Raw genomic sequence first — 12,758 nt, forward strand, 5'->3', positions numbered from 1 at the left:
TCATGGTTGGGCAATGATAGATGAACTACTGATGTAATGACATGACATTCTTTGCTTTCGTAAAACAAGTCTCTTTAGTCATGTGTCACGACTACTGAATGAATTATTGACGAATACAATGAATGATGAACAACCGCAAGGTGACGCGTGTCCTTTATATAAAGAAGCGTGTGCTTCATTCCCCCAACGTTTTTAAGGGTTCTTTATCTAAGGGGGCCCAGACGGCCCTCATGGCTCTATTAGGTCTGATACATCATCACAATGTGGATTGTCCACATCACCTAACCAGCCCAGTGCAAACTCGGAGTCTGAGAGGGGGGCAAGATGGAGTCTTTCAGCTGAATCAGAATGGGAATTCCCCAATTTCTTTTCCTTTTCGTGATTAAAAAAAAAAACACCATTGAAAGGGTTTGTCTGTAAATGTCGAAATGAAGATACTGTGCTTGAGTGCACTCAAAATATTGTGTGAATATCTTAAGACTAATGTGAGTGGACAGGAACGATGGACAGGAACGTCGATAGGGACGGAAAGTGTATACCAAAGCTAATGAGAAAAAAATGAATCATGCATTAAGACCCTATAGAGTCTAAGCCCGAGGGATGGGGGGTTCTACTAAGCTAACGTATGGAATTGTTTTAAGATGGTCATAGCAAGGATCATTTATCTATTTGATTTTAAGTTTTAGGATCCTTTAAGGTATCAATTATTTTACTTTAAGGTAACAATTAATTTATGAAACATTGAATTTGTCCTTGCTATTAGCCCATAGAAATGCATTGAATAACAGCTTCATACATGGTCAAACAGACAGATAGTCCCCCCCCCATATATCTGTCCTATATCTGAGAGATATACGAAAGATTAGGAATTATTTTCTTTGTTATTTTCTTGTGAGGCTTGTGGGCGTCCCAGAGCGAAACAACCGACATGTACATGTTTGTGAGAGTCTCATCTTTCCATAGAGGGGTCAAACTACTACAGGCATTTTCGTGAGAAAACAGATTTTAGGGGATGTCTCGTCCGACAAACCCCTCTCTAGCTTTGCCACCTTTCACCGCAGATGCGGAAGGGCGACATCGGTGGGTTGAGACGCAGCCCATGCAAAATGAAATCTCTAGCATAAACTGGGGATTTTTATATTATGCTAATTCGATTGACCGTAGGGGGTTTTAAACTGTATATGCCATTTACTTCATACTACTTCTCAGAAACTGTACATGCCCTGTACACTTAGCGGAATAAGCTCTGTAGCCGTCTAAAAAGCAAAGTGTTTGCTGGTATATTCTCAGTAGGGGGGACATTGACTGGCCGTGTTACACTTACTTGAGTGTCTCGGAGAGGAAAAAGCTTTGTTGCATGTTATCGTGGCTGACTGTCTGGGCGTACACGTCTCGGATCCCAGAGAAACCAGCTTCGACTCTGCAGTGCTGCTCCAGAGCCTGGGGAGGAGAATAGAAAGAAGAGTGCAGGAGGGATGTTCATGTCAAAATGGACGTATTATAACAGTAGTCAGCCAATGGGCACAGACAGCATCCTACCTATCGACGTAATGACTGCAATTCATATCAAATCAAGCTTCAGTAGTAGGACTGCAGCTCTCAAGTGCTGGAGTTGGGCAACCTCGAATAAGGGAGCGTTTGTCAAGGGGGTGGTCATGTGCTAATCACCCTGGCTAGTTCTGCCCTCACGTCAGCCTTGTCAGACGTAGCGTCGCCGGGCCCTAATAAGGGAACATGGGTTGTTTATGGAGAACCAGAGAGTGATGCGTCAACCTAGTACCATGTCCTCAAACACCCTCTTTTACCTCACAGCAAATCAAATCAAATCAAATGTTATTTGTCACATACACATGGTTAGCAGATGTTAATGCGAGTGTAGCGAAATGCTTGTGCTTCTAGTTCCGACAATGCAGTGATAACCAACAAGTAATCTAACTAACAATTCCAAAACGACTGTCTTATACACAGTGAAGGGGATAAAGAATATGTACATAAGGATATATGAATGAGTGATGGTACAGAGCAGCATACAGTAGATGGTATCGAGTACAGTATATACATATGAGATGAGTATGTAGACAAAGTAAACAAAGTGGCATAGTTAAAGTGGCTAGTGATACATGTATTACATAAGGATGCAGTCGATGATGTAGAGTACAGTATATACGTATGCATATGAGATGAATAATGTAGGGTAAGTAACATTATATAAGGTAGCATTGTTTAAAGTGGCTAGTGATATATTTACATCATTTCCCATCAATTCCCATTATTAAAGTGGCTGGAGTTGGGTCAGTGTCAATGACAGTGTGTTGGCAGCAGCCACTCAATGTTAGTGGTGGCTGTTTAACAGTCTGATGGCCTTGAGATAGAAGCTGTTTTTCAGTCTCTCGGTCCCAGCTTTGATGCACCTGTACTGACCTCGCCTTCTGGATGATAGCGGGGTGAACAGGCAGTGGTTCGGGTGGTTGATGTCCTTGATGATCTTTATGGCCTTCCTGTAACATCGGGTGGTGTAGGTGTCCTGGAGGGCAGGTAGTTTGCCCCGGTGATGCGTTGTGCAGACCTCACTACCCTCTGGAGAGCCTTACGGTTGAGGGCGGAGCAGTTGCCGTACCAGGCGGTGATACAGCCCGCCAGGATGCTCTCGATTGTGCATCTGTAGAAGTTTGTGAGTGCTTTTGGTGACAAGCCGAATTTCTTCAGCCTCCTGAGGTTGAAGAGGCGCTGCTGCGCCTTCTTCACGACGCTGTCAGTGTGAGTGGACCAATTCAGTTTGTCTGTGATGTGTATGCCGAGGAACTTAAAACTTGCTACCCTCTCCACTACTGTTCCATCGATGTGGATAGGGGGTGTTCCCTCTGCTGTTTCCTGAAGTCCACAATCATCTCCTTAGTTTTGTTGACGTTGAGTGTGAGGTTATTTTCCTGACACCACACTCCGAGGGCCCTCACCTCCTCCCTGTAGGCCGTCTCGTCGTTGTTGGTAATCAAGCCTACCACTGTTGTGTCGTCCGCAAACTTGATGATTGAGTTGGAGGCGTGCGTGGCCACGCAGTCGTGGGTGAACAGGGAGTACAGGAGAGGGCACAGAACGCACCCTTGTGGGGCCCCCGTGTTGAGGATCAGCGGGGAGGAGATGTTGTTGCCTACCCTCACCACCTGGGGGCGGCCCGTCAGGAAGTCCAGTACCCAGTTGCACAGGGCGGGGTCGAGACCCAGGGTCTCGAGCTTGATGACGAGCTTGGAGGGTACCGAGCTGTAGTCGATGAACAGCATTCTCACATAGGTATTCCTCTTGTCCAGGTGGGTTAGGGTAGTGTGCAGTGTGGTTGAGATTGCATCATCTGTGGACCTATTTGGGCGGTAAGCAAATTGGAGTGGGTCTAGGGTGGTGTCAGGTAGGGTGGAGGTGATATGGTCCTTGACTAGTCTCTCAAAGCACTTCATGATGACGGAAGTGAGTGCTACGGGGCGGTAGTCGTTTAGCTCAGTTACCTTAGCTTTCTTGGGAACAGGAACAATGGTGGCCCTCTTGAAGCATGTGTGAACAGCAGACTGGTATAGGGATTGATTGAATATGTCCGTAAACACACCGGCCAGCTGGTCTGCGCATGCTCTGAGGGCGCGGCTGGGGATGCCGTCTGGGCCTGCAGCCTTGCGAGGGTTAACACGTTTAAATGTCTTACTCACCTCGGCTGCAGTGAAGGAGAGACCGCATGTTTTCGTTGCAGGCCGTGTCAGTGGCACTGTATTGTCCTCAAAGCGGGCAAAAAAGTTATTTAGTCTGCCTGGGAGCAAGACATCCTGGTCCGTGACTGGGCTGGGTTTCTTCTTGTAGTCCGTGATTGACTGTAGACCCTGCCACATGCCTCTTGTGTCTGAGCCATTGAATTGAGATTCCACTTTGTCTCTGTACTGACGCTTAGCTTGTTTAATAGCCTTGCGGAGGGAATAACTGCATTGTTTATATTCAGACATGTTACCAGACACCTTGCCCTGATTAAAGGCAGTGGTTCGCGCTTTCAGTTTCACGCGAATGCTGCCATCAATCCACGGTTTCTGGTTAGGGAATGTTTTTATCGTTGCTATGGGAACGACATCTTCGACGCACGTTCTAATGAACTCGCACACCGAATCAGCGTATTCGTCAATATTTTCATCTGACACAATACGAAACATGTCCCAGTCCACGTGATGGAAGCAGTCTTGGAGTGTGGAGTCAGCTTGGTCTGACCAGCGTTGGACAGACCTCAGCGTGGGAGCCTCTTGTTTTAGTTTCTGCCTGTAGGCAGGGATCAGCAAAATGGAGTCGTGGTCAGCTTTTCCGAAAGGGGGGCGGGGCAGGGCCTTATATGCGTCGCGGAAGTTAGAGTAACAATGATCCAAGGTTTTACCACCCCTGGTTGCGCAATCGATATGCTGATAAAATTTAGGGAGTCTTGTTTTCAGATTAGCTTTGTTAAAATCCCCAGCTACAATGAATGCAGCCTCCGGATAAATGGTTTCCAGTTTGCAAAGAGTTAAATAAAGTTCGTTCAGAGCCATCGATGTGTCTGCTTGGGGGGGGGGATATATACGGCTGTGATTATAATCGAAGAGAATTCTCTTGGAAGATAATGCGGTCTACATTTGATTGTGAGGAATTCTAAATCAGGTGAACAGAAGGATTTGAGTTCCTGTATGTTTCCTTCATCACACCATGTCTCGTTAGTCATGAGGCATACGCCCCCGCCACTTTTCTTACCAGAAAGATGTTTGTTTCTGTCCGCGCGATGCGTGGAGAAACCCGTTGGCTGCACCGCATCGGATAGCGTCTCTCCAGTGAGCCATGTTTCCGTGAAGCAGAGAACGTTGCAGTCTCTGATGTCCCTCTGGAATGCCACCCCTGCTCGGATTTTCGTCAACCTTGTTGTCAAGAGACTGGACATTGGCAAGAAGAATGCTGGGGAGTGGTGCGCGATGTGCCCTTTTTCGGAGTCTGACCAGAAGACCGCCTCGTTTCCCTCTTTTTCGGAGTCGTTTTCTTGGGTCGCTGCATGCGATCAATTCCGTTGTCCTGTTTGTAAGGCAGAACACAGGATCCGCGTCGCGGAAAACATATTCTTGGTCGTACTGATGGTGAGTTGACGCTGATCTTATATTCAGTAGTTCTTCTCGACTGTATGTAATGAAACCTAAGATGACCTGGGGTACTAATGTAAGAAATAACACGTAAAAAAAATAAAAACTGCATAGTTTCCTAGGAATGCGAAGCGAGGCTGCCATCTCTGTCGGCGCCAGCACATTCACCTCATACGACACCAAAGCCTACTTGTATTAAGGTCTTGTCTGGGGCACCTTATACAAGAGGTTGGGGTCGAGGTGGTAAATGGGGGCAGAGCTAATAATGTGGCTGTAGAAAGGACACATTTGCCATGGTAACGGGGGTTGGGATGATAGATGTAGCATTCATCCTGTGTGATCAGACTGACAGGGTTGACACATGCATTAATCATGGGGCACAAAGGTCGGCAAAAACCCACACTTTGCTTCTTCTCGTGCAGATCCAACAGCAAGAACGGGGGTCTGTGTTAATTATGGTGCATTAGTCTGCCTTTGTCAAGGGGTAATAATATGCTAACCGGCCTGGCTAGTTCTGCCCTCACACTGCCTTGTCAGATGTAGCATCGCAGTGCCTTGACCGTGTTCAATTATATGTACTGTACATTAGTTCCTCGAGAGAATATGTATGGATAGAGACCAGTACAGATGTTAGATCTTAATTTGACCCCTTTTGTCCCAGGAGGATAATCAGTTAAAAAAGAAAATTGATTGTTTTATTATATGTTGAAGGCAAGCAACAGGTATAATAAATTAATGGTTTTCTCAGTGCCTATGTGGTCCTACAGCCACTAACCCCGGCACACATACAGTGGGGCAAAAAAAGTATTCATTAAAAATCCTACAATGTGATTTTAATAGTTGAAGTGTCCATATGATGAAAATTACAGGCCTCTCTCATCTTTTTAAGTGGGAGAACTTGCACAATTGGTGGCTGACTAAATACTTTTTTGCCCCACTGTATGCCAGAGTCGGCATGGCTTTGAATCCGGCCCACTACCCTTTGACTCATGGATGAATGTATTTTTTTGAAGCATTAATTCTGTACATTTACAGGATGAATTGCACAGGGTTACAGCACAGGTGTCAAACTCATTCCACGGAGGGCCGAGTGTCTATGGGTTTTCACTCCTCACTTGTACTTGATTGATGAATTAAGGTCACTAATTAGTAAGGAACTCCCCACACCTGGTTGTCTAGGGCTTAATTGAAAGTAAAAAACTCAAACCTGCAGACACTAGGCCCTCCATGGAATGAGTTGGACACCCCTGGGTTACAGGGTTAAAACCGAAACAACTCGAAGGTTAACAGTTTGGGGTAGGCAACCCTATTCCTGGAGAGCCGAGGTGTATGCTGTTTTTTTTATTTAACCGACCTGGAAGACCAGGTGTGTTGAATTTAGTCAATCACTGAACTGATCAATTAGCTCAGTTGGTCAGTTCAGTGATTGACTAAATTCAACACACACGGTTGGTACTGTAATCAGAACAACTTAGTCCTTTTTGAACAGAAGGGCGATTTATCTATTTGACAAACATTCTGTGCAATCGAAATAAACGATTGAATCATTTACCATCAAAATTCTACTATGGCAATTACCCAACACTGTATGAATGGAAACTGTTGGTGTAACCTATTGTTATTATTTTATTTGTTTCCTATTTATGTTCTCCTAAAGTGTCTGGTCATTTCTTATCAAGATCAGGGGTAGAATATCCCTGGAATAATATTTGAAATGTGTAAATAAATCAAGTCAATCGGGAGATTGATTTACAGTTGAAGTCAGAAGTTCACATACACTTAGGTTGGAGTCATTAAAACTCGTTATTCAACCACTCCACAAATTCCTTGTTAACAAACTATAGTTTGTTTTTGCCCAAACTATCTACTTTGTGCATGAAACAAGTCATTTCTCCAACAATTGTTTACAGACAGATTATTTCACTTATAATTCACTGCATCACAATTCCAGTGGGTCAGAAGTTTACATACACGATGTTGACTGTCTCTTTAAACAACTTGGAGAATTCCAGAAAATTATGTCATGTCTTTAGAAGCTTCTGATAGGCTAATTGACATCATTTGAGTCAATTGGAGGTGTACCTGTGAATGTATTTCAAGGCCTACCTTCAAACTCAGTGCCTCTTTGCTTGACATCTTGGGGGAAAAAAAATAAAAAATCAGCCAAGACCACAGAAGGAAAACTTTAGACCTCCACAAGTCTGGTTCATCCTTGGGAGCAATTTCCAAACACCTGAAGGTACCACGTTCATCTGTACAAACAATAATACGCAAATATAAACACCATGGGACCACGTAGCCGTCATACTGCTCAGGAAGGAGACGCGTTCTGTCTCCTAGAGATGAACGTACTTTGGTGCGAAAAGTGCAAATCAATCCCAGAACAACAGCAAAGGACAATGTGAAGATGCTGGAGGAAACAGGTACAAAAGTATCTATATCCACAGTAAAACGAGTCCTATATCGACATAACCTGAAAGGCCGCTCAGCAAGGAAGAAGCTACTGCTCCAAAACCGCCATAAAAAAGCCAGACTATGGTTTGCAACTGCACATGGGGACAAAGATTGTACTTTTTGGAGAAATGTCCTCTGGTCTGATGAAACAAAAATAGAACTGGTTGGCCATAATGACCATTGTTTTGTTTGGAGCAAAATGGGGGAGGCTTGCAAGCTGAAGAACACCATCCCAACCGTGAAGCACGGGGTGGCAGCATCATGTTGTGGGGGTGCTTTGCTGCAGGAGGGACTGGTGCACTTCACAAAATAGATGGCATCATGAGAAGGAAAATTATGTGGATATATTGAAGCAACATCTCAAGACATCAGTCAGGGAGTTAAAGATTGGTCGCAAATGGGTCTTCCAAATGGACAATGACCCCAAGCATACTTCAAAAGTTGTGGCAAAATGGCTGAAGGACAACAAAGTCAAGGTATTGGAGTTGCCATCACAAAGCCCTGACCTCAATCTTATGGACAATATGTGGGCAGAACTGAAAAAGCAATTCTGAGCAAGGTGGCCTACAAACCTGACTCAATTACACCAGCTCTGTCAGGAGGAATGGGCCAAAATTCACCCAACTTATTGTGGGAAGCTTGTGGAAGGCTACTGAAAATGTTTGACCCAAGTTAAACAATTTGTTGGCAATGCTACCAAATACTAATTGAGTGTATGTAAACTTCAGATCCACTGGGAATGTGATGAAATAAATAATAGCTGAAATCAATCATTCTTTCTAATTTTATTCTTACATTTCACATTCTTAAAACAAAGTGGTGATCCTAACTGACCTAAGACAGGGACTTTTTACTGGGATTAAATGTCAGGAATTGTGCAAAACTGAGTTTAAATGTATATGTCTAAAGGTGTATGTAAAAGTCAGACTTCAACTGTATTTGTGCCAGAAAGACGTGGTAGAAGGTAGCCCTAGCAGCTAGACCACCACAGGCCACGACTGAACTACATTTTTACCTTTGGATCCACTTGAAACTTGTATGATGTAACCTAGTGTAGACCAATATTTATCTTGTGTTATTAAGCTATATAAAATTATAAAACGACAGTTGATGTGTATGGCTGCATTTCAGATACATTTTTGTACATTTGAATGTTGCAGTAATAGGACCTAGGCCTAGCATTTTTAGCGAGCGAGAGAGAACATTATTTTGATAGCAAGCCCTGGTCCAAATGACTCGACTGCCCCCCACATGGAGAAAGGACAGCTGCTATTTTTCAGGGACTCGTTTTTGAATTTCCTGATGCAGCAGGAACATTCTCTGCCACAAGAGTGATAGCGTTACGATCCAACATCTGAATGTGTTTTTAAATCATATTTCAAGAACACATTCTAGAATCACTGTTTTATTGTTCTTTTAAACATCCTTGTTAAATGCACATTTTTGGATAAAAAAAACGTGCCCGTTTTAAGCGCAATATTTTGTCACAAAAAGATGCTCGACTATGCATATAATTGCCAGCTTTGGAAAGAAAACACTCTGACGTTTTCAAAACTGCAAAGATATTATCTGTGGGTGCCCCAGAACTGATCTTACAGGCGAAACCAAGATGCAACCTCAAACAGGAAATGAGCAGGATTTTTGAGGCTCTGTTTTCCATTGTCTCCTTATATGGCTGTGAAAGCGCCACGAATTAGCCTGCCCTTTCTATCGTTTCTCCAAGTTGTCTGCAGCATTGTGACGTATTTGTAGGCATATCATTGGAAGATTGGCCATAAGAGACTACATTTACCAGGGGTCCGCCCAGTGTCCTTTGTTGAAATTGTTGCGTAATCTCCAAGCTGCTCGCATTCATCCATGTGATTAAGACAGAGAGGAGACTTCCAGGAATGATATATCATGAAGAAATATGTGAAAAACACCTTGAGGATTGATTCTAAACAACGTTTACCATGTTTCAGTCGATATTATGAAGTTAATGTGGAAGAAAGTTTGGCGTTTGGATGAATGAATTTTCGTTTTTTTTGGTAGCCAAACATGACGCAGAAAACGGACCGATTTCTCCCGCACAACTAATCTTTCAGGAAAACTGAACATTTGCTATCTAACTGAGAGTCTCCTCATTGAAAACATCCGAAGTTCTTCAAAGGTAAATTATTTATTGAATGTTTTTGCTGTTTTTTGTGAAAATGTTGCCTGCTAATGCTAACGCTAAATGCTAAATGCTAACGCTAAATGCTAAATGCTAGTTTGCTATGGTTGAGAAACATATTTTGAAAATCTGAGATGACAGTGTTGTTAACAAAAGGCTAAGCTTGAGAGCAAATAGATTAATTTAATTTCATTTGCGATTTTCATGAATAGTTAATGTTGCGTTATGGTAATGAGCTTGAGGCTGTATTCACGATCCCGGATCCGGGATGGCTCGACGCAAGAAGTTAATGATAAGCACCAGATCTCCACTCAGTTTAAACTCATTGCTCAACAAAACGTAACAAATATAACCAGAAGATATTTTGGAGATAAAGTACCGGAGTTACAAGTCATTACTTTAGTGACATTATGGCTGCAGCATGAAGACCGTGCAACGTTAACGTCTGCGTGACTCACCTCCACTGCCTCCCAGCCCCACTCGCGGTACTTGGGGTCATGGGTCAACCTCCACATGTACATGTAGCTCTCGATGACCTCCGGCCGCAGGATGTAGTATCTGTCACTCAGTCTGGTCGCCGTGGCTTCTGCCCCACCGTCGAATCGGAATGCCTCGGGCCCTAATTTCGTAGCTAAAGGGAGATTAGAGAGACACAGAGTGAACAGATTAAATGATGTACTTAAAAAAAACATGAGAGATGAGGAATTTTATTTGAGTCAATTTATATTTAAGTTAATCGTTTGTTCAATCAGTCTTCTGAGGTACTGAAAAAAAATGTAAACGAACAATATAGCTGTGGGTGAATTAGCAACGCATTATAAACTATATATCCCTGGCACACAGTCACGAATCCAACATTATGCTCGAAAAAGTCATGGAAAATGAGCTCCACAATAAAGACCTGTTCCCCAGTTGGTCTTGTAATCCAGATGGTCTACACATTCTCTCTCTGTTAGCCGGCTGCCACTCTGGAAGGTCATAGCGATAGCATGTGAACAGGATTCCCATCTACAGTAGCACAATGGTTGCTATTCTGGGTAAATTCAGGGTAAGACCATTGGCATGGCAACATTTCACATTTTGAACCACAATCAGGATGTGTGTGTATTACCACGTATGTTACATGACGCACGTTTTAAATATTGTGTTTTCTCCCCAAACCCTAGTGGGATATTTGCCAGGTCCCCAAAAAAAAACGTGTCACATTCGCATTTTCACATGTGAAATCACACGCACATGTTAAGCTTAAAGTTCACGTGAAATTATATTTCACATGTTAACACCATCTTTTCACATGAGGAGAATAACATGCTTTCACCTTGCATGTGAATTGCAGTTTGCGAATATCGGATATGCAGTTATATTTCACATGTGGAATTGCAAGTTCACACGTGGGGTTGAAATAATGTTATTCCCCTCACATGCGAAAAGATGGTGTTTACATGTTGCAGTAGCAAAACTTCCACTGGTGGAATTCGAAGTGACCATTTTGCGGGACAGAATAAAAAGAAAGTTCTGACAGGACGATGGATCACGTTCAAATGGGGACATAGTTCTGCCGTATGAAGGTCACTTGCCTGTTAAAGGGGCAATCCTTAGTTTCTACATCCATTTTTTCGACTTTCTCACTGTAGTCACAACATCCCATCTTGGCAGGAGAGGAATGAGAGCAGCAATGGCAGTGGTGGCATTTCCCCCCTTGACATCATCTCCTTTCTATTCCAGCACACACGACCGACTCCAACTTTCTTTCTTCTTTTTGAGAACAGAGAGCCCATCTGTCTTTTGAACTATTGACTGTTTTATGTTTCTATACATCAACTCCGATCCAACCTTCATCTCCTCCCCAACAGCGAGGCACATTAGCCAATGATGGAAAACTTTCAGACATTTTCTCTCATGTCTGAATCGATAGCCCCAATGCTGCCTGGCCTGCCTTGTCTTGGCTAGAAGACGGGGGCCAGCCGGCCCTGTTGTGTTGATGGCACAGATCCAGACTCAGAGAGGAGCGGCAGAAGGAGAAACCCTTTTAACCTCCTTTCTCACTCCAAAGGCATCCAATCCAACAGAAGCTAAGAGGCTCTGAAGTGAAATATTGAGTAGCCCTCTAATGAGAAGGGAAAAAAAGAAGAATGAAAAATGAAAAAAATAAAAAGCAGAGGATGGCAATAAAAAGGAGGTCGGCGCCTTTTGGGTGGGGAGATCAAACGTCTTCTAAGTATATCGAGAAACCTGTTATGCGATGAGGCACATTAGCTGTATTTTCAGGGTGAATCCAGTCTGCTCACCCTGTGGTGGAAACACTCAAAATTGATTCCGTAGAATATATTTCCGTGAAGTGTCAGGGCCCCAAACAATGGCAAGGAAGTTGATTAAAAGCAATACGTAAAAATGTAAAAAGGCAAGGAAGTTGATTAAAAGCAATACGTAAAAATGTAAAAAGGCAAGGAAGTTGATTAAAAGCAATACGTAAAAATGTAAAAAGGCAAGGAAGTTGATTAAAAGCAATACGTAAAAATGTAAAATGGCAATTGGAGTTCAATTTATGCAACTCTTTTGAGTTGGATATTTACTCCATTTGGTGTCATTCATATGAACACCATGATCAGAATGGTTTTAACACAAAATGGTTTTGGGACCATATCAACCAAAAAATACTGTAAAGTGAACTCTTGTGATTTTACTGTGTGTGTGGAATCTCATCAAGACTTGAGGATCTTGGTCTTGTTTGATTTCCGCCCTCTCCAGGTTGAGTTGTACTACAAATCATTTGCCTGTGGTGTCAGACTCTCATTCTCTGTTTATTCTACAAATGACGGACATCTTGGTATTTCTCTCCGTTCTGAATCACCACTGACTGCTTTCAAAGGAGTACTGCTTTTAAAAGAGGTCTGGTAGGACAGCATGAGTGCACATTGAAATGCCGAAAGATGACAAAGAATAATTTTGAATAACTTTTATTCCTCACACCAGAGACATGAGGTTCTGCAGCTCCCTATTAAGCCTTTACATCCAGCTTTTGAGGTGTA

At 43.1% G+C, this 12,758-nt stretch overlaps 1 protein-coding gene across 2 annotated transcripts in view; it reads right to left on the reverse strand.

Moving 5' to 3' along the window:
* The window catches only part of LOC118364035 (mannosyl-oligosaccharide 1,2-alpha-mannosidase IA-like), a 233,064-nt gene that overhangs the window by 1,935 nt on the left and 218,371 nt on the right, over positions 1 to 12,758 (reverse strand). For both annotated transcript variants that reach the window (XM_052489417.1, XM_052489418.1), the window contains exons 10-11: positions 10,188 to 10,360; positions 1,325 to 1,440 (exon numbers count right to left, since the gene is read on the reverse strand). In XM_052489417.1, the coding sequence (XP_052345377.1) occupies positions 1,325 to 1,440; positions 10,188 to 10,360 (289 nt within the window). The remainder of the gene's footprint in view (positions 1 to 1,324; positions 1,441 to 10,187; positions 10,361 to 12,758) is intronic.

This window comes from Oncorhynchus keta, chromosome 31, assembly GCF_023373465.1.
Source record: "Oncorhynchus keta strain PuntledgeMale-10-30-2019 chromosome 31, Oket_V2, whole genome shotgun sequence".
Taxonomy (NCBI): domain Eukaryota; kingdom Metazoa; phylum Chordata; class Actinopteri; order Salmoniformes; family Salmonidae; genus Oncorhynchus; species Oncorhynchus keta.